General features: G+C 44.9%; 1 protein-coding gene across 11 annotated transcripts in view; it reads right to left on the reverse strand.

The window, feature by feature from the left end:
* The window catches only part of Ppp1r14c (protein phosphatase 1, regulatory (inhibitor) subunit 14C), a 96141-nt gene that overhangs the window by 21234 nt on the left and 48779 nt on the right, over positions 1-26128 (reverse strand). For 9 of the 11 annotated variants that reach the window (XR_001235190.1, XR_001235191.1, XR_001235188.1 and 6 more), the window contains 2 exons: positions 4628-4711; positions 2766-2798 (listed from right to left, as the gene is read on the reverse strand). Coding sequence is in view for 3 of the 11 variants with exons in the window: in XM_005390591.2 (XP_005390648.1) it covers positions 2766-2798; positions 4628-4711 (117 nt within the window). In the remaining 8 variants the exon portion in view is untranslated. Of the gene's footprint in view, positions 1-2765; positions 2799-4627; positions 4712-13827; positions 13910-26128 lie in introns of those variants that run through there. The other 2 variants (XR_001235193.1, XM_013517323.1) reach the window with 2 other exon arrangements.

A 26128-nucleotide genomic window follows, 5' to 3' on the forward strand; every position in this document is an offset into this window, starting at 1 on the left:
AACACGGGATACATTCTGAGAAGTGTGTTGTTGGGTAATTTTGTCATCATGAGAACATCATGGAGTGTACTCACAAAAACTAGTATCACGAGGTAATATAATCACATAGGACCACTGTTGTATATATGGTCTGCTGTTTACTGAAATGCCATTACAACTGCTCACAACTCTGCTAACATTTTAAGGAGTCCTTCCAATTCACACATAACAGAGTATTAAAAAAAAGATTCTGGCTTGCAACCTGCTGAACGCGTAGAGAGATCCACCAATGAACAGGCTGTGCTCATACACAAAATGCCAACGAGCCTATGGTTCCCTTATACTTAAAGGGAGGTATGCTGCCAAATCTCAGCAAAGGTAGGTGAAAACAGGCACTAAAAAGGTGGAGTTCAGAGGGAAAAAAGGCAACACAAATAGTAGAGTAATCTTAAAAACAAAGAAAACATTTTATTAATTTCCTTGAAAAGAAAATAAAATGAATCTATGACACAAGAAGAAACACTAAAACAAAATGGGAAACAGAGATCAAAAAATAGCTCTGGGATACTAAAAATAAGACAGGAAGAGTTTTAAAATATCAGTAAATACACTAGATGATAAAGCCAAGGAAACCTCTTAGAAAGTAGAACAAAAGATTAAGGATCTGGAAAATAAAAGGAAAAAGAAGTTATAGACTTCATCTAAAAGGTAATATCCAAATAACAAGAGAGTCAGAAATACAGAATACTGAAAAAGAAATAAATAATAAACCAGTAATAAAAGAGAATTTCTGAAAAACTGAAAGACAATGTCTTCAGACTTAAAGAGCTTGCAAAGCATCCATGTATAAATAGAAAAACACCCACTCCACAGCATGTATATAACTGTCAAACTTCAAAATATAGAGAAATAGCCTTAAAAGTTAAATGAGGGCTGGGGATATAGCTCAGTGGCACAAGCACCTGCGTGGCATGTGCAATGTTCTGAGTTTGATTCCCAGTACCAAACAAACAAACAAACACACAAAAAAGTTAAATGAAAATGGAGGAATAGATCATATGTAAAAAAAATGAAATTGGAAATACCATCAGGCTTCTTAAAACTAGAAGCAAGACATAGAGAAATACCTTTAAATTGAGTTTTAATAATGCCTTTTAGCTTAGAATTCTACACCATCCAAATTAACTATTGGTAGAGATATACTGTGACTTACACAAGGATTAAAAGAGGTACCCCTATACATCCTTTCTCAATAAGCTAGTGGATGAGGTATATCACAAAAATGTAGGAGACTGAGACTTAAAAGCTAAAGACTGAACACTAGACAGCAGTAAACAAAAATCTCAGAATAGGAGACATTCAGCAAACCCAGAGAAAGGGATTCCAGTCTGGGGGCAAAGAGATAGTAATGAAGTGTTTGAAGATAGAGGAAATATATTACATGTTTGACAAAAGCACTGAAGGATTCATTATAAAAATAGCAATTGAACCTACACAAAATAAAAAACAAGGAGTTATCAATTCCAGGAAAAACAAAGGGCTATTCAAAGAAGAAGCCACCAGCATATTTCACTGTTAAATGAGTCATAAAAATATTTGTTAAATCATAATACTATCAACCTTAGCCATTGATTTAACAAAATATTGTTACATAATTTTATCGAGGGGATGGACAGAAAGGAATTATATGGATAATAAGAGAGCTATCATCTTTTTCCTTAAGTCAATAACGTCTTCAAAAATGTACTAAATACATATTTAGAAATATAAGAGTGTATAACAGGGAAACAACCAAAAGTGTAGTATATAAGTACATAAATAAAGTATATAAATATAAGATAGAGACCTCTAGGGAGGGGTGCCAAAGGATGGGGAAGAGCACTACTACTTTTTCTTTATAAGCCTGATTAATACTTTTTGTTTCTAAAAGTGTGAATATGTGTTGCATTCACCAATGTTTTTTAACAGCTAAAATTAAAAATTTGTATGACTGTCAGACGCAAGCAAAATTGGAGGTTATAAGGATGCAGCTCAAATAGGTAACTAGCCTCAAAGTACATGATCATGAAACATCTTACTCATTGAAATTCTGTGCTCTCATAAAAAGCACACTTCCATTTCCCTTTGTAATTTACCACTTCAAAAATCAGCAATCTTACCACCACTGCTTTGATTAAAAATAGATTTCAAAACATCTGATGAATCTTCTTTTATTTATCAGAGGAACAAAGTGAAAGTACTTCTTTTGTTATTATTTTCATAATTAATCAATACCTTAACTTCCATGCTGTTCCTACTTTTGATTATTAGAATAAACATTACACGCTCTGGATTTATCAGACTGTTATGCATTGCTTTTTATATTAATGTTTATACTTTTGATAAATATCCAAAAAACATGACTTTTTTTCTCCTAAGAAAGGTAATTTTCTTGAAAAACAGAATTAATTTAAGCTTTAAAAAATACATACCAATAAACTAGTGGGATGCATTCTTCGGTTATAAACCTAAAACCTTAACTATAGCAATTCCACACCCTCTCACAATTTTATTTGAAGTTTGGATTTTATCTAAAGCTGGAAACATACCCTTGCAATTAGCTTTCAGTCTTCCCGAGCTATTCACGTTAAGCTAGGAATTAAAGAAGGTAGTACTGTGCAAACACAGGCACTCATGGATGGTAGTTGCTAATTAATATTTGTTTATTGTGGTTCAGCTTAAAAATAGACAAATGGATTTAATAAAATCCACTCAAACACAGCATTTAGAAGAAGTGATTTGTTTACCTCTGTTGGTTTGTAGCAGTCCACAAGAGCTTCCTAGAATGAAACACACCAAAACTCAGTTTTATTATTTTAAATTTCAGTATCACTTTTAAAAGTGAAATTAAAAATCGTTTCATCTTTAAACTATTATTTTATAATGGCAGAACAAGACTTCATATTGACTATCCACAATCACTCATTTCAGCACCACTTGGCCATTAATAATGCAGGAATGCTTGGTTTGTCCAAGTGCACAAGCACACATGTACAAGAGGGCCTGCATGCACACACACACACACACACACACACACACACACACCCCACACACACACTTCATGGGAAGTGTTTTTAATGAAAGGATTTCTTTTTTATGCTACCATAGTATTGAAAACAAAACACAGCCCTTGATCAGATTACAGATCCCTTACTGAGGAGAACTTACTTTAAAGAGGCACAGAGATAGGAAAGCAGTAGGCTTTAGGCTGCGGTCTGCAGAGAGATGCAGCCTAACTCTACGTCCAAACCCATGATGGCCCTCCATGGGAGCAGAACACCCACCAACCCCCCCCCATACTCCAGCTTTCCTAGGACTCTAGTTTTATATTATGTTAACTGAATATAATCCAAAGGCCTAAAAGATTTCAAACCCACCCATCCGGTAAATGACTTTTACCTCCTCTTTATGCACACACACATGCACACACCTCCCCCTACCCTCTCCACTGGGCCCCCTACTCGGTTAATATTAACCGGCATAGCCTTTAAGTTGAGACCACCTGTGCCAGATAGTGACAATCACAGTGAACATGGAAAGAGGAGGCTCTGGCCATGATCAGCCACAGACCAGTTTGGGACTCAGCTTCAACGTCCTCACCTGAGAATCAAGCGGGGCAGGTAACCTGAGGAGAGCTAAAAAAGCCCCTTTCAAGTTTTCCATTTTGAGATTAATTTCATTGTCATTACATTTTCCATAGCGATATGTGCTTTAAATTTTTATTTACTTTTTAAAAACTTTTATAACTAGGGTGCTATTATTTCCCAACTAAATCTACCCATAAGAAATAATGACTGTAACTAAGGCTGCTCACCACTCAAGGGACATTAGCAATTACTAACACATTGAAAATATCAGTGCATTAAAATGTGCTTTTGATTTGCTTTAGTGACCACTTGCCATAGGTGATAACCAATAGCCATTACCAATAATTATCAGTGGCTATTAAGAACAGTGGTGGGTCAAAGGTTAATTCATTTTAGAAACTCCAAATGCAGTTGTTAAAATGATAAATTTAGTCTCTTGTGGGGAGGACTGTAAAAATTTTATTGCTTTCCACTAAGGAACATTAAACAACTCAACCTCCACTAACGTACTAGTATGTGACTGGTATCAGGTGAACATTATTTTTTAAAAGATATTCTAAGTTGAATTATCTCATAAGGAGTCTAATCTAGAAATGAATTTCATGACTGCCACAATCTGTGAGACCAGAGTCCCAGGCTTGAATATTTCCAGTTCCAATCCAGTCCTTTCCTTTCTCCTGTGGGCTCCACTGCCTTCTGCAGAGAGTGATCTCTGGGGGAAGAACCAGCTCTTTCTCCCAAGACAATGAGGCTGCAGAAAGTCCCTTCATAAAGTCCTTGGAAAACTGGCCATAATCAAGAGCTGTTTTCCCATCACAGATGCATCTGGTATTTACCAGTGGGTGAACACCCCAGCACCCGTTGCTTTCCTCTCTGCAAAATGTCATTCACCAACTCCTGGCGCTGATGGTACCACAGGGAAACAGCTGGATCACATCTCCTCACTTTGTGCCACACTTTGAGGACTCCAGTGGAGTCAAACAGCCACGGTTGGAAGGTTCAAGACTTTGAAAGCTACTCACCTGTAATTTTGAAGCTCTCTCTTCCTCACTGTCTGCATCCAGAAGATCGTCAATGTCGATTTCTACATCTGGCATTTCTTCTTCCTGGGGGGTAAATATGAAAGCATTTTATTATTTAGGGAGAAACTAAATTGTGTTGAACCAAGTTAGTTGAGTCATATATTCTAGATTATTAAACAAGAGGGGACTGTGGGGAAGGAGGGGAAAGAGAGACTGGGAGGCAGAGGTGGTAAAGAGAGGAAGGGCCAAGAGGAGAGGATGAGAGAAGAGAAGAGAAGAACCGATGTGGAAAGAGGAAGCAGAAGGAAGAAAGGACAGAATAGAGGAGGAAAGGGAGAAAGGAAGAGATTGAGCAAAGGAAGTGAAGGTGATCTGAGTCATGGAAGAATAAAAAGTATTAGTTTAGAAATGACAAGTTTTTACTTTCTAGCAGAACAGCACACCTGGAAGTATATGTTATGGTTTAGATCCAAAAGGTCCCCCCAGATTCTCATGTGTGTGGGAGGTGATGGGATCACGGGGTGCCAAACTCATCAATGGAATCATCCATTGATACGTTCAATAGCTAAATGCCTGGTTGGAGGTGGGTCACTGTGGGCATGATCTGGAAGGTGTATTCTTGTCCCTGGCTCCTCTCTGCTTCCTGGCTACCGTGGGATGAGCAGCTGTCCCTCACTGGGGCTTCCCGCCATGCCATTTCTAACCTGGAGCCAAACCCTTGACAGCTATGCCTACTGCTATCTATTCAGACTCCTCCCACAAAAGCCTGAACAGATAAAATGTGAACCAAAATAAGCCTCTCCTTCTCTTGGTTGGTGGGTGTCAGGTATTTTGTTTCAGCAATGGAAAAGCAACCAAGACAGTAAACGATCAGGGTTTGGCAGGTTACAGAAAGGGAAGTGAAAGTTGTAGTTTCTGCCCTAAAATCTGCCCCACTCTTGGTGACTTCCTCCGTCTATACATATTTAGAGTCCACATCTCACTTCACAGCTCTGGGCCAACAGAAAACCTTGTTCCACCACAGGTTCTTGGGAGCCAGTGTTGCCCAGTGCAGTTACTAATTTGGAGAGGGTGTGTGGTCCAACTGAGACCAAAGGCACTTTGGGAAAGATGCCTCACTCCCTGTGAACTGAGCATAGGCTGCAGAAGCGCGGTGGCCCTGGGCATTGCTGGAAGCCTCCTGCAACCACGAAGAGAGGCTGAGGTCAGGACAAGGCTGACTCCACGGTGGAGAGAGTGGGAGTGGAGTAATTCAGAGAACAAAATCCTGGATAAACCAAGTCTGCAGGCCATGCGTGCTAGCTCCCTACCTGGGCCAGCCTCCCTGGCTGTCACCGCCTGCCCCTCCACCGCACACGAACATTCTCTCAGCCCCTGTGGTTATGTCCAACCTCCTGATCAGCATGTATTTGAAACAAGCTGAGAGGGTCACTGGGCAGGGGAGAAGGGAACTACTGGGGGTCTGAATAGATAGCAGTAGGCAAAGCAGTCAAGGGTTTGCCAGGCTTTCCACAGTGAGAGGAACAGCAGGGCACAAACACACAAACCCACTAGTTGCAAACACCTGCGGACCCTGAACAGGACTGCAGATCACTGAGGGGAGGCCCCAGTAAGACAAGTCGTTCATGGGCCCTCATCCCACTGCCAGGCCCATGGGAGGCAAAGGCCATGGCAAAATGGCCCTCAAAGAAGGGCTGGGCAGACATTTCATGTGTTCTGGAAAACGCAGCTAGAGATTCATACAGCTACACGCACAGCATGGCGTGGCTTCAACAACTGCCATGTAAGGCCAGGACACCCCAGATGCCTCAGCTGACTGAACGCAAGAAAAGCCAGGTGAAGCAGATGAACAGACAAGTTTCCTTCATGTAACAGGCGACCCAGCCCTCCCCCTGCATTCCCCCACCCCTCTCCCAAAACAGCTCTTTGAGTCCGGCATTTACACTCTGAACATAAAGCATATATGGATGGCATGCTTTAATGCAATCAAGCAAAGGAAGTCTGTTCAAAGAATTACACTAAGGGGAGCCTGATGTCTGCTGTTGGGTGGGGGTATTGAGAAAGTGTCTCTCTATGAGATTCAGGCTGGCCTTGAACTCATTAATAAAGCCCAGGCTGCTTTCCAACTCATGGTGATCCTCCTGCCTCAGCCTCCTGAGTACTGGGATTACAAGAGCGCACTACCATGTCTGGCTTGGCCATTCCTGAAGGAAACAGGAAGTACCAATGCCCTCCTCTGAACAGCACAGCAACAGGTTTCCTGGTGAATAACATTTGAAACGGTTTTGATGCTTGGTGAAGCCCTATCCCACTCCACGCAGGAGGCATCCTCAGCCAGTTGTCCTGGTGTTAGGATCACACACAGCTCTCCATCAGGTACTGTATTTGACCCATCTTCCCAGCCCTTGAGATCTGGGCTGCCCAATATAGTAGCCATATACGGTATTAAATTTAAATTCATGACAGTGAAAGATGAAGAATTCAGTCTTTCATTCACCCCAGCCACATGACAAGACCTCAACAGCCACGTGTGGCAACTGGCTACTGCACTGGAAAGCACAGGTACAGGACATCTGCGCCATCACAATGGGTCCACTGGGCAGACTGCTCTGGAGGCCACTTGTCCCCAGCCCAGACTTAGGAAGTAAAGCTCCTTCCCCTCTCAAAGAGGGCTGGCAGTAGTAAAGGAAATGCCTGGATCATTCCCACTACCCAAGTGCATGGGGTTGGGAAACCCTGGGCCTGGGGATGTAAACTGAGCATGCACTGAGCAGGTGACCACAGCAACCATTCAACATCAGCAATTTCCAACAACCTGTAAGTCGCTCGTTCTCTTTAGCAACTTCCAGGGGTTCTCTTTAGCCCGTTATGGTGATGACTGAATAGCCCTAGTGACAGATCAAATCCCTTACAAGAAAGTAAGGACACCCATAGCCCACCAAGGCGTATCATGGTAGTTCAGCTGTGTTTGGATATTTGCCCTGCATTTAAGATGCATCCCCAAACTGTGGCTTGGAGACAAGAAGTGAAATAAGGGTCTTCAGAGCTGCTGGGGAAAGTTACTACTAACACAGTTCCTCGTTAGTCAGGGGCCATCTTGGTGGTACCCACAAAACAAGGCCTCTGCTCACCACTATGCATTTTTCCAGTCACACATTTGGTGCAAACCCATTCTGTGCAATGCACTGTGTGTCAGGCACTGGGAGGTCCAAGCCCTGGAGGGGTGGTCAGCCTGAACACAGCTCCAATAAACAAACTAACCAACAACATCACCAGAAGCCAGAGACAACTGCAAGCACTTTAGTGATTCAGGGAGAGAGAGAACTTCCACCTGGTGCAGGCAGGGAGGTTTCAAGGCAGAAAGAGGAGGTATCTGGCCTTGTAGGGTAACAGGATTTGGACAGATTTAGAGGCAGACGGAGCATGCTCACAAGAGGTAAAATGATGCCTTGGCTGCAAAAATACAAGGTGTCTTCTGAGTATGCAACAGAAAGGTCCACAGCTCACTGCTTAGATGGGGGTTACCAAGATTAATGTGCTGGAGGTTGGAAGGTGACAGAAATGAGGCAGGTGGAGGGCCCATGAGACATAACCAGGAAAATGACAAGCTGGGGCAACGTAGCCCAAGGAGAGCCAGCAGCGAACCCTCCACTCCCACCTTCTGCCCCCACTTAGGAATATATGCTCAGCACTGCCAGGTTTTCCAAGTTTTCAAGGAAAGCCCAAAATAGAGATTTGTATTGGAAGAATTTTTTAAAAGTTGGCCAGCAATTCCTTAAAAGAATTATGTAGGACAAACAAAATCTACCAGCCCACAAGCTGCTGGCTTCCCCCTGTCCCACGGAGACAACTGCACTGTCTCCTGAACAAGGAAACGGAGGGACAGAGGGATGAGTGGGCCTGGCTGCAGGCCCAGGTGCTGAGGAGGAAGCAGAAGGCTGCAAGACATGGCCACATTCATCCAGGGATAGGGCCAGGGGCCGGGGTGCAAGTCAGGGCAAAAGGAAAAAGAAGATTTTAGAACAGATCAATAGGGAAGAGAAACAGATTAACTGGATGTCGGATAAGAGGGAAAAGTTAAGAGAAGAGCCCAGTTCTAACCCTAAGAGGCTCTGGGCGAAGATGGCAATGACAGGCACCCTAGACTTTGAAGACATTCTCAAGCCCACCAGAAGTTGTGGTATCAGTTGTCTCCAGCCCCCAGGGCAATGCCAAAGCAGAAGCAGGATGTTCACCCTGTACCACACAAGGGCATGCCACAGAGCTGAGTGACAGGTACAGCCCTGGATGGCGGAACCAGCAGCCAGGCCTGCAACAGCTGGAAGCTCAGCACAGGCTCAGGCACTGGTATGTGGGGGGTGTGACTGCAGCAGAGTCTCAAAACACAGATGGCAGTGACTTCCCAGACACACACACACACACACACACACACACCTATACACACACTCATCACCCTCATACACGCAAACACACACCATGGCTACACTTACACACTACATCATATTCACACTGACTTAAAGCAGATCTGGAATCTGTAAGATTATGTCCGCCTAAAAAGAGGCCCATCTGCCTCCTGAGCATCATGGCACAATATCAGAACCTTGAGGATGTAGGGAAGACCTTGGAAGTTTTTGGAAGAGAAACAGATCACACAGGGAAGAATGGAGAATCAAAGCCAGGAGGCTTCCCAAGAGCAATACAGAGCATTCAAAGCCAGGATCCACACCTTAGCCTGTTTTGTCTTACTAGAACAAGGTACCTGGAACTAGGTAATTTATTTACAAAGGAGGTTTATTTAGCTCACCTTGCTGGAGGACAAGCATGCTGCCAGCACACTCTCGGGAGGGCTCTGGCAAGGGATCTGTGGTGAGGGCATCACATACAGAGGATGTGTAAGAGGTCACACTGTGAAGCAGGAAGCCAGAGGCCAAGGAGGAGAAGGCCCACCCTTTTATGATAATCTGCTCCTCGGGAACTGACCCATCCCCTCCTGTGGGACCCAGGTCACTCCACGAGACCAACATTAATCTGTTCACAAAGGTGGAGCCTAAGTACCTTCCACCTCTTAAAGACTCCACTACCTCAATACGATCACCCTGGGCACCAAGCTTCTAGCACATGAAACTCCAGGGACGAACCACATCCAAATCATAGCAGGCAGGACTGCAGAATCCTGAGGACAACTGGCTTGCAGCCTTCAAGGTTTCCAACCTCCTCCCAAACTGTCAATGAAGAGTGACAGGAAAAACAGATATCTGACAGATTGAATCAACTTACTGCATCAACTCCCACTTCAGGAGAAGTGCTCCAGCAAAATAGAGATCTAAACTATGGAAATCACCAGGAGTTCAAGGAGATTGGAGCGCACATAAGAAAATCAAGGCTGGGGAGGGTCCGAATGTGAAGGAGGAGGCTTGGGGAGCCAGCACCTGGGCAAGAGGAGTGTGGAGGAGCCCGATTCAGGGGAGGACCAGTGTGGGCAGGCACACATCAGCACAGGTAGAGCACTAGGGTGGGGCAGGCCCAGCTTGGGCTTCAGATGAAACTAACCTGGGGAAACAAGTATACATGATTCCAGCTTGATGTCATGTCACCTCCCAAATACACACTTGCTTTAAATAACTTCCAGGCTACAGCCTGCTCCGAGTCAAACAGCACAGACCTCTCAACCTCTTCTTTAAAAATACCCTAACAGTCTGACCCAACTTGACCCAGGTAAAGCGTTGCTTTATAAACCTTTACAGAAGCTGCTATTCTTGCCACTCTGGAAAGCAGGGCTTGCACCCACATAAGGTTCATTTCTGGGGCGCTTGAGGCTTGGCCAAGTGATAACTGCAGCCCAGAGGGGCAGAACCGCAGGCATGTGCCAGTCTGGCGCCCCACACAGAGCAACCCCCTGTCCTTCTCCTCATAGAAACACCGCAATGTGTGTGAGCAAGAGCAGTGCTATTTCACAAGCACCACAGTGTATGTTTTAGTGTTTACAGCTCACAGGCTTCCTCTAGTACTTCTAAGATTACTAACAAATGACTCATGATTCACCCACATGTCACAGCAGCTCAGTTCTCACTGCTGCCCTGACAATCAACAACACAAAACAAGCACAGGCCAGTAGATGTGAAGATTCACATTCCTCGTCATGCTGGACTATTTGTAAATGAGGCACATCTATATCAGGGCCTCAGAGCACCTGGGGTTCCTTGTAGCCTCTATTTACTGAGCTCCTACTATCTCACAGGGATAAGGTGCAAACTACTGAGGAGAACACTTCCTCTGGTTAGAGGACATAAATCGTCCCTTGGGAAGACATACAATGAACCAAGAAGTACAAGACAAGTGTCCCTTCCCCAAAATACTTAGGACCAAAGTGCTTCAGGATTTTCTAAACCTTGGAGGATTGAAGGCACAGACTCTACCAGCTAAAAGTCTGAAATGCTCTAAAATCCAAAGTTGTTTGAGCACTGACATAACACCTGAAAAGTTTTGCATTTAGAAGCATCTGAGGTGGCTGGGGTTCAGTGGCACAGCGCCTGCCTGGCAAGCACAAGGTCGTCAGTTCGATTCCTGGTACTGGGAAAAAACAAAACAACAACAACAAAAAAGAAGCATCTTAGATTTCAGACTAGAGATCTTTGACCTGAATAATACATAGTTTGGCAAATGTGATAAACATTTTGGAGTAAAGTAAGGCAGGGGAGAGGGCTGGATGTAAGGAAGGAGGGTTCAGTGGAGGGACATGAGCGTAAAAGACCTGGAGAGGGTGAGACAGGAAGTGGGTCCCTGGGAACAGGGGGCTTTGAGGGGGGCTAGCAGGACCGAGCTGTGCCTGAGGAGCTGCCAGGAGCCCTGTGTCCTTACAGTGGAGTTGGGCCTGGCGCACCGAGGGGACAGGCCCATGGAGACTCAGAAGCCCTATACCTGTACCCTGTGCAGAGAGAGAATAGCCATTGGCAGGCCCAGGTGGAGGGCGGGACACGACTTGATTTATCTTTGAAGGGGATTGAAAGGTCAGCTGTTGCAGGAAGGTGAAGGTATCAGCAGAGACCACTTACAGGCTACAGAGATAAGCTGGGAAGAGATGACACTGGCTCAGACCAGGGCAGCTACATGCAGATTCTGCTCTGGCAGGTGAGGTTTTCTGTGGCTTACTGCGAATCCCAGCCTCAGAGAAAACTGCTGTTGGCAGGTCCACCAGGTGCTGAAGCTGGCAGAGGCTAAGTCTGGCAGCAATTAACACACGCCCACTGTACAGGAGCAGCAGCTGGGCAGTGGGTGGGGAGGGAGGACACTGACCCAACAGGCGCCTGGAGCCCAGAAGTTCTGGGAGGCTGCCGACTGCTGACTGAGCCCATGTGGAGCTGTGTGGGGACAGCAGCAAAGCAGCAAGGAACCAAGCCACGGCGGGGCTTCTCTGGCTCAGAACTCACTCACCATGCACTTCTCCCCCAGCCCCATCAGATAGCTGTTTCTCCCTTGCAGGCCTCAGGGGCATCCCCGGCACCCCAGATCCCACCTCCTTTCCTCCAAACCTCTCCTGCACTTACCAGTTCATGATAACACAGGAATACTGCTGGAGAGATCCTCGTGGCTCTCCAGACATGATTTTTTTCTAAAGATTCAGGCAGAAATGGTGAGATACCTACCACCCTTGGTTTCAAACAGCTCATGCAGCCACTTCCTTGTGTGAAAGCACCCCAGGGAGTTTGGTGAACACAGCTCAGGGTGGGAATCAAGGGACCAAAGCCTCAGTCTTCCCACATCAGCCCCAGGCTGCCCTGCTGCTCGGCACAGGTGAGACCCCTCGACCAGAACAGGTGGTGATGCACCCAGAGCACGGAGTAGGGAGACAGACAGACCCAAGTTTCAATGCCAGGTCTGCCACCTCCAATCTGTATGCGCTGGGGTCAGGTAGATCCTCCTCCTCCCCCTGTCCTCGGCCTCATAAGAAGAGGCCCACTGTCTTGGATGGAGAATTGGCATGATCACATCCACGTAGGTAATGCAAAACAACCTTGGCAGGTACTAAGTTGACTGGGCACATATGATCAGTCAATTCCTCTTTTAAAAAAATATCCAAAGTAAATATCCCCTCAAGAAACTCTTTTGCTGCTGACATCTAAATATTGCAAGAGAAGATGAAGCATGAGACCAACTGGTCCAAAATTACAAGATTTAAGAGAAAATAAAATGTAAGCAAAAAGCCCCAAGTGCAGGCAATAATGCTTTGCCCATGCACAACGAATATGCACAGCTGGCTGTTAATGATACCAAAGTGACAAGAAAACCCGGAGACTGTTCCTAATAAGGGCTGTGAGAATGAACGGCAGCCCAGACAGTTTATAAAGACCGCAGAGGCCCCCTTCCTAGCCGTGCTCTAAAGAAGGATAATGAAAACATTGGAAGGCTCTAGATCCAGGGGATAGAAAGCCACCACCTTCATCCTCCCTGCGAGACCTCAGCTCTCCAAGGTAGCACCTACACCGAAACACCCTAGCATGTCCTGAGCAGGGCCACACATCCCAGGAAGACAGTACCCTTGTGCTCATCCAGGAACCAGGCAAGGCAGTATGTCAATAACCGCATACTGACATTGACCCCAGGCAGTGGATAAGAATATTGGGAAAAATAAAGGACTCTTCCAAAACAGAGAGGATGTCACCCAAGAAAAGAACAAGATAGTACCAGCCGAGTTTGTCCCTAAAAAGTCACATTTGGTTCTGTCCTACTTCCCAGGAATTCAGGAATCAGGCTGGAGCTGAAAAAAAAATCATGAATCACCTTTTTAGGGGAACTCTGTAGGAGGGCCAAGCAGAATTCCCTTTGGCTGGGAACATTCAGATGACCATAGGGTGGCACAAACACAAAGGGTAGAAGCCTGTTACAGTCCACCTCTCTGAGGAAGATGGTTCCCTCCACTGTCACACCATTAAGCACACCGCTCATGACTGAGCCTCTCTGAGGACAATCCAAGGCCCCCGTGGTATTGGATTTCCTAACACAGAACACTAAATCCAAACATTTCCCACCTCCTGTGTTGTTGGGAAGGCTCCTAAACCAGCTACGGCCAAATGTGCTTGGGTTGGCAGGTGTACAGAAAGCAATGCTGAGAAGATTATGCGGAAAAGCCACTTGGAGGAGCCTGAAAGGAAATAAAATCCCCTCCAGGAGCTCCCAGTGGGAAGCGGGAACTCTGTACTCACCAGTTTCAAAGACAATTGTGGAAATGAGCTATCAAAATACAGAAAGGCATGGAAGATCCTTACATGCATGAGTACAGTATGTGAAAGAAGCTGCTCTGGAAATCCTCCATCATACTGTATGCTTCCAACTCCACAGCGTTCAGTGCCACGGTTGCCAGGGGCTGGGAGGGAGGGAGGGAGGGATGACAAACAGAGTGCCGGGTGTTTATTCTGGATAATCTCACAAGGGTGGATATTTGTCATCACACATTTGTCAAAACCCAATTAGAGAATAATTGCACACATAAAAATCTCATAGAATGTGCAAGAAAGAATAAGCCTAAGTGCACACTCTGGACTTTGGCTAATAATATGCATGGTCTTAGCCTCTCAGAATGCAGCGATACCGGGCAAAATGTTTCTCTCCTTTCCAATCGGCCGCCTGGGAGCAGAGGGGAGAATGCCAGAGCCCTTTCAGTAGCACAGGTGGGCAGCCTAGGAGGCCTGTGGCTCCAGGTACCCAACATGTGAGACGTGGCCAAGACACCCAGAGCTATCTGGAATGTAAGGACCTGCATGGAGGCTTAGAGGACAACAGTGTTGAGACACTCGAGGGTCCACAACTCCCCGAAAGAGAGACGTACATGGACTCAGGGTATCAGTTAAGACCTGGGGAGAGGGCAAATTGGGAGTGGTGGACCATTTCTGGAAGACATGTGAGCCCCCAGGTGGAGGCCTGGGCCTGGCCTGTCATAAATATGGCAGTGATGGCTGCCTTGGGTACTGCTCTGCTCTAGACCTGTCACGGGGTGGGACCGTCCAAACAACAGGGATCCAGGGGCTGACAAAACCAGGGATCCAAGAGGCCAGTCACAGTGTCTGTCTCCACTAGCTCCACTCCCGCTACTACGCAGCAGGAAAGGAGTGCTCCACCTTGCAAGCTGGGCCTGCAGTTCTGCCTTGTCTGTGGATTTGGTTATACAAAGGCTCAATTCAAGATTGCAGGGAGGGAAGAGGGGCAACTTCTCCACAGAGGCAAGTGATAATGGCTCTGGCACCTGAGGTGCGGGTTCAGTGTCTGGCTAGAGGCATGCTCATTTCCAAGATGGCACCCAGTGGCTGAGTATTCTTGAAGGAGGAACACTGTCTCCTTCCATGGCGACAGGACACGGGAATGAGTTGAAACACTGCACACTCCGCGAATCCTCTATTAAAAAGGCCTTAATCTCATTCATAAGGAAGAAGCCCTTGTGGCCAAACAACCTCTGAAAGATCCACCTCTTTTTTTGTTTGTTTGTTTGTAGTACTGGGCAACAAACCCAGAGCTTCCTACTGAGCTATATCCACAGTACTTTTTATTTTTTTATTTTAGAGGTAAGGTCTTGCTACATTACCTGGGCTGGCCTCAAACCTGTAATCTTTCTGCCTTGGCCTCCAGAGTAGATGGGATTTAAGGACTGTACCACCTGTTGGGGTTTAGTATCTAGATGTTCCCAAAAGCCTCAGGCACTCATATGAGGTGCGGGTTTTGGAAGTAGCTGGATTATGAGTGTATGATGCTAAATTAAAGATGTGACACTGGGATAAATTGTGTATGGTGCTAAACGAGTCCACTGATTGGTGTAGCACAGTTCCGGGTGTGGATAATAGGAAGGCCCACCCTGGGTGTGGGGGGCACCATCCAAAAGGCTTTTAGCCTGGAAGGGATAAAAGGAAAAGGTAAGCTGACTTCATGTGCTGCTGTTGCTCCTTCCTGCTTTCTGCCTGCAATGCCAAGAACTGTTTCTCCTCTCACAATGTCCCTCGGCCATCCCACCCTTGGTGCCCCCCAACTATGGACTGAAACCTCTACCAACTGTGAGCTGAAATAAACCTTTTCTCCTTTATCTTGTGGGTGTTGGGCCTCGTGTCTCAGCAACAAGATAACTAAGACAACCTAATAATATCACCCTAGCCATCAAATTTCAATGCCCTAAGTTCAAATCACAATACCTCAGCTGAAAGCTGGAAGTGTTCTTGTTCAAGTCATGAGGCGTACCTGCCACAGAATCCCCAGTGAACTCTTAAAAATACAGATTTCTGGGAACCCCTCTGTTATCATCAGGGTTTACAAGGGAAACAACTTAATACAGGACACATAATTTATAGGATTATTTTATAATAGTCACTCAAAGAGTCAAATACAAAAAAGGGCAGGAAATCTGTTCACACACTAGAAACCCAAAGAATCCAGCTGAAGGCCTGGATCCCATGGCAATGCCCCCCATGAGTCCAACTGGAGGCCTAAAGCCCACAACAATGTCTCATACAAGTCTGCTTAATGGATCCATGTTGGGAAAGCCCAAAGGTCAGTGGTGAAAGCTAGAAAGTCTGTGTCAGCGAGATGAAAGATCTGTGCCAGTAGGCTGAGGGATCTGCATTGGAGCCAGAAAGTAAAGCTCAACCTAAGGACCAGAGCTCTCCTGAGAAATAACACAGCCACCCTCAACAACAGCAAGGTCCTGAGCTCCTCCAATGATGAGAACAGCTGAGTTTGTATCAGGAAAGCCAGCATGACAAGTTCCTCCAGGAGAACCAACAGCACCATCTCTTCCCCTCCAGTTCTCCTTTTTATGTTGCTGGCAACAATCCTCAAGTGGGCCCTCCACACCCAGCATCTTGCTGGTTCAGTTTAGCTGGGTGTTACAAGATGACCACCAGTTATCAACCCACAACACCCTCCCAAAGCAAATGAACTCTAATGCCCAAGCAAGGAGCTGAGAATGTGCCACCATGAGCAGCCACATTTGAGAACCATTGTTCCAGAGGTTTTGTTTCTTTCAAATAACAGAAGCCATTTCACAGAAGATGGTAACAATAAATAAAATGCAAAAGCCACTCTTCCCAAGTGGTCACTGATTTCCACGCCCCTTTTGGAGAAAAAACTCATGCATGCTGCGCTTACTGGCTTCCCAAGCAGGTTGGGCACCAGGCTAGGTGCTGAGGCTTCAAAAAGCAGCAAGACACAGTACTCATGACTCCCCTTGGGGACAGAGGGCAAAGGCAATCTGTAAGCAAGTGATGAGGAGAGAGGCAGATGGCTGCTACATGAGCAAGCGCTGCGCCTTGTCATGGAAGCCAAGCTCGCGGTGAGGGCCAGAGGGGCTGCCTAGATTTAACCAAGGGCACGTCACTCTGCCACAGGCTTCTCCTGAGACCCTTGGAGAACAGATGGCCTTGCTTAGGCCCCCTTCGTGTTTCTCAGGCCTTGCTGGCACCTCCATTCGGAAAATGACTCAAGAAAACCATCTTCCATGGCTTTTGTGCTCAGGTGGACACGGGGAGGCGAGATCAGTGCACTGTCGGGAAGAGGCTGTTCTGGCTGGGATAAAGGAGCATTCACACCTCCCTCCGCAGATGCCCTCCTCTCCCTGGGAGGGAGCACCTGACAACCTTGCAATCCCTGGCCAGAGCAGGTGCACACAAAGCCAGGTACCCGCCCCTGACCTCCTCCTCTTCATCCTCCTCCTCCTCTTCCTCCTCCTGCTCATCCTCATCCTTCTCCTAGACCTTGGCAGACAGGGGAAAGGTGTCATACCAGCCTGCCTCCACAAGGAAAACAGGAGCATCCTTTTCTCCCTCTGTTTCAACGACCCAGATGCCCATTACCAGGGATCCTGTGACAGTCTGGAAATCAGCAATTTGCCAACCTCACTTTTAGGCCACCTGCTCTCTTTTCCCTAACCTTATAGACAGCAGGCAGGCACGGAATAAAAATTCAATTCAATTCAAACACTTATTATCTCTCTATGCAAGGGAAGGTCCCTTGGAGCTGGTGTTCTGGGGCCATGTTTTGGGAGCACCACTGTGGGTGAGAGGCCCAGGGTTTAACTCCCTTTACAGACAAATGTAACTACAAAGGCAGTCTGGTGGTAGGCATTGGAGCCACAGGTGCAGGCTAAATTCACTGGGACAGAGCGGAGAGCCTTACACAGGCTCCTCTCCTAGCTTTTTCCTCTCCTACAAAGATGCCCCATCCTCCTTCTCTGTGAGGCCAAAGCAAGGCAAAGACAGCCAAGAGATAGTCCTGTCACCTTCTACTGCCTTCAGCTGAGACTCAAGTCATCTCCCAAGGTTACTCATCAGGCACCTGAAGCGAGGAGGCCAGTGGCAGAAGTTCATGTCTTAGTCTGTGTCGGGTGGAAGATGTCCATGGGGAAAGCGGGAGTATCAGACCCTTCCTAACCTCTGGGAAGTGTCTGCCTTTCTCCCACAAGTGCCGACAACTCTGACTGGAACAGAGTTGCACCTTTAAGCTTTGTCACTTACACTCTAGGCAAACTGCTGTAATCATAATCACATTCCAATAATTTTTAAAACCCCAATTTTGTTTGTGTGCCTCTGACACAAAGTAAATTTCAACTACCAGCCAGCAACTTGTTATCTCCCCAAATCTGTTCTTTCACTACTGAATCAGACACTCTCATTAGAGTAAGGGCAGATGGAAAGAGAGAGAGAGATGCCATACTTTACCAAATAAATTGATTGATCTACATATTGATCTACAAAGGAAAAAAATGGTAGCAAAACCTAGGGGGGAAATTCTTTATACTGATCGATGTTTGTTTGTTTTTCCCCCAGAAAGAGGTATTAAATAGTGAAATTTTTCTCTAAAGATTTATTTATTTTCTCTACTCAGGGAGCATTTTAGATGAAGGTTGACAAACTCAACACAACTTTGCAGATTGAAAAGAAAGAAAATATTCTTGGAACAAACATTAGATTCAAGAACCTGATGCCTTGCTCCTATTCCTGCTAAATATTGACATAAACGAAAGGGGAAACAGAACGTCTCACGCCTAGGGAGCACTCCATAATTATCGGTGCAGTGACTGACTGAATGATTTACTTTGAGTCCCAGTAGCTCTTTGCACAAGCTTGCTCAGTTGTTACAAAGGTAAGCAGGGCTCAAGATTTATGGGTGCCCAGTTGCCCCTGATGATCATAAATCCTCACTAGCTTCTAGGCTGTTCCAGGCAGCCCAGCTCGCAGTTGAACAGGCAAAACAGTAGTATATTGTGAAGCTTTCCTTCCAGAGAACAGGGCTCCTATGTACGAAGGGGCAGGGGGTGAGTTAGGATCAGCCTTCAGCCTCTCTGCACAGGAGAGGAACATCCTGGTCCTCTATTCGCTGAGATACCTTCTTCCACCCAGACAGTGGCCACACTGAAAAACCCTGAGTCTTTTATCCTTGGTGTCCCAAGTACATCAGGAGACAGGGTGAAGGCCATTCAGGATGACCACTGCTGATGACTATGACCCAGCACTGCATCAGCACCAGAAGTTTCCAGCCCTCTGGCCCCCACAGCTCTATGATCATTTGTTTGTTGAAACCCATCATAAATGGGCCCAATATTCCAGCTTGGGAAAATGAGAAAGCTCTGGAGACGGATGGTAGGGATGTTTGCACAGTGTGACTGCACTCTGTATCACTGCACTGGACACTTAAAATGGCTCAAATGGTAAATTTTACATACAGCCTTCCACAATAAAACTAAAAACGACAGAAAACACCAAGATGTACATGAGTCGCCACCACTGGCAAACTAAGAGTTCCTTGAGAGCAGGGACTGTGTTTCATTTATTTTTGAAATCCTCACACATAGCTTGGTAGCCAACACCCATATATAAACACACAGTGCAACGTTTGTACTGAGTGGATAAATTGGAAGCTCTCTCCCAAATAAGATGCGTAGGTCTAAAAATTATCATTAAACACATTTTTAGACTGTTCAAATTAAGAATAAGAGTAACTTATAAAATGACATGCACACTTCCTGTAGAAACTGACCTGGAAATGGAGACAAGATGGTCATGTATTTTACATACAAAGGTTATAACTAGTACTCTAGGTATGTAAGTAAAAGGCACAAAGGGAAAGTGGATATACAGTATGTTCTATATATATAATTTCTCTTCATATATTGATTCACCTGATTCACTGCAAAATAGCCTTATGGATCAGTTGCTGTGTTTATGAGCAGGCTCAGTCTCACCTTTAAACAAACATCAATAAGTACATTCAACATGTATATACTAAGGAAGCAGACGTTCCCTTCCCTTTTGAGGTACTGAAAAATAGTAAACATTTACCATCAAGCAGTTCCACTAAAAAAAAAAAAAAAAAAACCAGGGTCTTCAACTACAACAAATTACCAGAGGCCTCTACATTTTACAGTAGGCTAATGGAGGCATTTTTATCAGATTAAGAAAAGATAAAACTGCTTGTACTATAGACAAGATGAGGCAAGAATAGCAGGAAGCCAAGATGCTTTAATAAAATGTAAGAGTCTAAACAAAACACTGTTTCATCATTTTAAAGTAACAAAACATCCTAGGATAATAAATTGCTGGTCGGTACACAAAGAATCTTTCCTTTAATTAATGGCAAAGAACAATTTATAATTGACATACAAATTGTGGCAGCACATAATTAGGTTTACTTCACTAAATTACACACACTATTAAAATCCTGCTCATGATATCATCATTCTCCAGAAATAAAACACGCAGGAGTTTGCTATTCAAAGATGATTCTTGGCTCAAACTGTGTTCAAATCTCCATAAAGGTTTTGAATTACTTGAGTAACCATTTCTTGGACTAATGGGAAGGTAACAGATATAGAGAATGGATTTTGAGAAAAAGGAGATGGAAAAACAAAACCGTGCCCATATTATGCATTCAGCACGGCTGCTCAGGACCCTGGGCTCTGGAGCCAATCGGAAAAATGGCAGGAGAAGGAAATGAGGCGCGAGCTGCTATGGGAACAGACCAAAGTCAGAAGGGACTGCCTTGCAAGGACAGTGCAGATGTGAGTGACACAGCAAAGGCTGATAGACGGCTGTGCTCCTCCAGACGTGCACATTACTTGCCATCTTCCCTACTTACCATCTACAGCATCAAAGCCAACTGGTCTTTTCTTGTGCTACCTTTTGTTCCACTTCACTCCTTCTTCTTCCTAACCTCTCACACCCTCCTGAAAACTCTTTTGAAAATTTCAACTTTAGTACCGACAGCCACACATCCCAACTCTAGCAAGGCAAATGCACTCTTTTCACCTTCTGCCTGGTATAGCATCTGGGGTTTTCCCACCTTCCTCTATCTCTTCCTTTTTTTTCTTTTTAAAATATTAATTTTGGGGGCTCTTTTTCTGGAGATGCTCATTAAATATGCCTGCATGACTTTTACAGCTCCCCTAACGAGTATCATAACCATCAGCTTTGGGAAACACTGGACTTGCTAAGCCCTAACCTTCCTGCTCTCTATGAATCAAAGCCCAGCCCACCTCTGTCAGAGGTGACCTAGAGATATGATGTTTGCTGTGTAGTTAAACAAGAGACTAAGAAGATGAAAACTAGAAAAAGAAAATTCATCACTTAGAACATCCCAGGGTCAAGCTCCCTCCCACTGGAAGGCCAACCAAGCATGCTACTGTGCTTACATCACACTCTATCATGCTCAGATACATTACAAACAATCTGGGCTGGAATTTATGGAGGATGAAATAACTACACAGAACTGCCAGTACCTAAGTCAAGTCCACAAAATGGATGGGAAAAGGCAGAATGGGTCAGCCTAAATCTGTAGCCAATCCAATCTCAAGTAGGGAATTTCTATGCTTTGTGAGGACCTGAGGGAGAACCTTGAGTGGCACCCTTCTAAGGAGGCAGTGCACTTCAGGAATAGAAGACATACGAACCAACAAATCCAAGGTGCTCACTTCCCACAGTGACTCTGAAAGTACCAGTCTCCACATACCTGGGCATCTCTGTGCACCTGCTCAGCCACACCTGAGTGCTCCTTCCTCCCTATCTATACCTTAAATTCTAGTTTGAAGACCCACCGCTGCCTAAAGCCATTTCCTTCTTGCATAGTCAATGGAATTTAGAAGCAAACAGACCAGGACTTTGGTCCCAGTTCTTCCATTTACTAGTTGTGTGATCTAACTTCTCTACACCTCAATTTCCTCATCTGTGAGATGGGGATATACAATCATACCTGCCCAGAAAGCTCTGCCAAGGACTAAGCCACATGCTCTAGGCCTGACCCATGGGGCTACACAGCGTTTACCGTTCTGAGGCTGAGGACATGACCACTGGACAAACCAGAGGGAAAATGAGTCTTGATTCAAATTCCTAAGCACACCTGGGTAATGTTTTGTTTAGAGCTCAAAATATGTTTTATTAGGTAGTTTTTCAGTTTCTGGTCTCTGTCCCGAACTCAGCAAAGACTGACTTATATCCTCTAAGGCTCAGTGAAGCCTTTGCAACTATCATGTTCATTGATTAAACAATAAAAGGCAAATGCCTGAACCATAAATCTAAGTGCCTTAGAGTTTATTTTCTTTAAGAAATGTGAGAAAGACAACCACACCACACTGTCTTAGGTCTTGTCACAAAGTACAAAAGTAAGGAAGACAGTTCTTTGTTTTCAAGATAATAACAGCTATGATTTACCAGCATCTTGGCAGCAAGCACTATGCTGATGACTTTAGGGTCAGGAGTTAATTACACTTTACATCAGCTCTAGTGGTGGATACTACTGTTACCCGGGAGGAAAGACTTAGAGAGGCAACAGGATTTGCCCTGGGTAAGGGAACTGAGTGTGTATATGTGTGTGTAGGGGTAGGTAATCAAAACCATCACTTTTCACCTATAAGTAGAGTCAAGGCCATGCTCAGAGACTAGGGGCCCTGCTGACCACTGAGTGTCCTGGCCTCCTCTCCTGTAGATTCCTGGAGGTGTCCTCTGGGGGTGGTTACAACCCAGAACAGATCTGTGTGACTCAACTGACTCAATTCAGAAGGATCCAGGCATGATGGCATACATTTGTAATCCCAGCTTCTTGGTAGGCTAAGGAATGAGGATTTAAGTTGAAGTTCAGCCTGGGCAATTTATAAAGACCACATTTCAAAATTTAAAAAATATAAAAAGGGCAGGTTGTAACTCAGCATTCCCTAGGTTCAATCCCCAGTAAAACCAGAAACATCAACAGAAGGAGGGAGTTTCTGCCAGCTTCTGTCTAGAACTACCCCAGTGAGGATTCTCAGAGGTGGCAGCTGGCGTCAAGGTATCTGCAGCTTCTAAACTTCACTGAGAGGTGTTCTGGATAAAAAAAGTCTGTGTGAAGAAAGGTTTCCAAGGTCTTAGAATATGAGGAACAAAAAAATGTTCCTACTGGAGGAAAAGCTACATAATCACTCAAAATAATAAATGTGGTCATCACTAGAAATCTCTCCAAATGAGAGAAGGCCTGAGTACATACTGCACACGAGATGAGTATTTCCCCAGCCATCCATGAAGAGCCTGGAATGTTTTCCAAATGCAACCCAGGACACACAGGCATCTTCCTCATCTTCCTCATCTTCCTCATCCTCAGCCAGAGCCTCCCTCAAATCCAATAACAGTGGTCATGAGAAATGGGACAAGCATGGAAATCAGTCATCAAAGAACGCTGAAATCTACTCTATTGCACTATGACTTCTGTCTGAGGCGGCACTGTGTTAACAGAAAGAAATTATCAGAAAACGCATAGGGGGGAGCTGAGGGCTGGGCATGAGAACAGTGTCCAAGGTTTCTAGGTATCCCTGAGTTTTGAGGCAAAGGGATTGCACAGACCATCAAGGATGGACACTGGTGATATGCAGAAAAAACAAACAAAGAAAGGGGAATGTAGCGAATGAACAAAAGTTGATTGAACCATAAGGAGGTAACTCTGTCTGCCCTACTCCCATAACAACCACTCTGATTTTCCTTCTCATTTCTCAGGAGGACCTGCCCTCCAGCATGTGTCCCGATCCTATGTCCACCGTGGCGCCCCTAGAGGCATCTGCTTCTCCCCAGCAGGGTGGCCAGGCCTGGCCCAGGCCCCACAATCCCTTCCGGTCTCCTGCAAGGCCTCCTTGCTCTTCCCTGACCTTCCCAAACGCTTATTCTTGCCATTCTCCACGTGGCAGCAGGTTTTTGCTTTTTTTTTTAATTTGAATCTGCCTTCGACCACTTAAGGACAAAATTTATGGTTTTTTTTTTTTTTTTTGGTTTTTCTCCGGTACCGGGAACCGAACTCACGACCTTGCGCTTGCCAGGCAGGCGCTTTTGCCGCTGAGCTAAATCCCCAGCCCCAAAATTTATGGTTTTAGAAAGTGCAGTATAAACATTTGCCCACTTAATTAAGCTTTTACCCAAAGAAAAATTCAAATAAACAGATTATCTCACCATAAAACCAACAAAATCACACGTAGGTTAATCTGTTTTACATTAGAAACCCTCACTACCTTAAGTGCATAAGCACAGTTCAGCGTTGACAAAGCAACAAATTGTAGCAATCATCTAATGAAATAAGAAACCCTGCTAATAAACAGATCTTTCTTACCAGCTACTGAAACTAGGTTAGAGGATAACACTCCACTTTGGTTTTTTATATTGCTGAACTTTCTGGGCAAGTGAAAAGGATTGAAAAGAATCAGTTTTACATGTGAAGTGGTTATTTGGTATAAAATATATCTTCAGATTTAATGCAAATATCGCAAAAAGAAGCAATTTGCTATGGAAATATAAATCATACCAAGAGGTAAAGCATTTAAAAAATAAAAACAAGTATGACAAATAAGTATGACTTTAAAAAATTCAAACCACCTCACTCCCCTGCATCAACGGCTTGTCACTGAATTTACAATTCTGACTCCCATGTATGTGTGTAATCCTGGCTACTCAGAGGCTGAGGGAGGAGCGTAACATGTTCAAGGCCAGCCTGGGCAATTTAGCAAGATCCTGTTTCAAAATAAAATAAAAAGGCTGGGGATGTAGCTTAGTAGTATCGTGCTTGCCTACCATACATAAGGCTCTGGGTTCAACCCCTAATTATAGAAAAAACAAAAAATTCACAAAGCCCTCAAGGTCTCATGGTCTGACCCCATCAACTTTTACAGCATCACCTCACTTAGTGGACCTCAGCCAAAGCCCAGTAAAATAATTAACTAAGAGACTTCTTATAAGACATTCCCTTTGGAGGCCCAGCTCTGGATTACATGGGATATTTGCTCTTCAGAGAGCAGAATTAGATCCTTCAAAGTGCATGGGAAAACTACTCCTGAGGGCTTTTGAAGATGTTCACAGACAGAAAGCCCCATTTGTTAATCTTCCTGGGATTAATGTTTTTGTACCTACTGACCAAATAAAATAATTGCTTAAAATGAGGTTGGAAACATGGCGAGAACAATACTTTGGAGGAGTGCCATTAATGAGGCAGCACTTGCAAAATTCCTCCCTGGTCACAGTAGCCACTGGGGCTATACAAAATACCCTGGTGGCCTCCTTCCTGACACAGGGCTGGCTGACACTTTGCTGGCCCTCTGAAGCTAGGCACTGTTGTATGACTTGTTTTGACCAATGAACTCTGAGGCAGAAGTAGCGTGTGCACTTCCTGCTGGAAGCTTTTAAGAGCTGATAGGTGCTTCACATAGGCCTGGCCCTAATACTGTGAAATGTGTCATAATAAAACTGGAGCCACTCATGTAAAAAACCCTAATAAAACAGAGCCAGGAGGCCTTGACAGGAAGGTCCCCATGCACGATTTTCCATGTAACAGGAACTTCTATGAGAGAGTCCACTAAACCACAACCTTGCTCCAAGGCCAGCTCTACAAGAATGCCTGCACAGTAGGTGTCTACTCAACCTTGGACTGAATGCTGCCCTTGGCAGTGATCTGTAAGGCCCAGGATAACTGTTTTAAAACAACTTATATAACCTTCCTGATTGTATCTTTAAAAACTTTGTCATCCTTTGCCTCCTCAGGTATGTCTGTGGCCATCATAGCACACATAGCCCAGATGTGCAAGTTCTCTGCACATTTTGGAATACATTCATTGCTTCTTTAGAGAGCCTCTCTTTGTTTGTTCTTTATGTTGAAACTACGAATGCATGTGTATTTCTAAATAGAGCTTTACCAGCCTGAGTTCCTGAGTGACAATTTGAAGGCAGAACCCTTATATCAGCCAACACTAGCTATACAACATGAGGGAGAAATATCTTGTCTGTTTTAAGCTACTGAACTTTGCAGTCACTCCTGACTCTTAACATACCCTGGTCTATCCTGACAGAGACACTGAGCTGATTTGGCACTGGTTGTTAGGATTACAAATGATCGTTAGGCTCCTTTTACAGACAAAAAGGCTATAGAACTATTATGCAATTATAGCTCTTGCAGTTATAACCCTGAGCCCCACAGCAGCAGTGGGGAGATGCAAAAAACCCTAGAATCTTGCAGTCAACAAGTACTGGTGCT

Source organism: Chinchilla lanigera, unplaced genomic scaffold, assembly GCF_000276665.1.
Source record: "Chinchilla lanigera isolate Chin_1 unplaced genomic scaffold, ChiLan1.0 scaffold00038, whole genome shotgun sequence".
Classification (NCBI taxonomy): domain Eukaryota; kingdom Metazoa; phylum Chordata; class Mammalia; order Rodentia; family Chinchillidae; genus Chinchilla; species Chinchilla lanigera.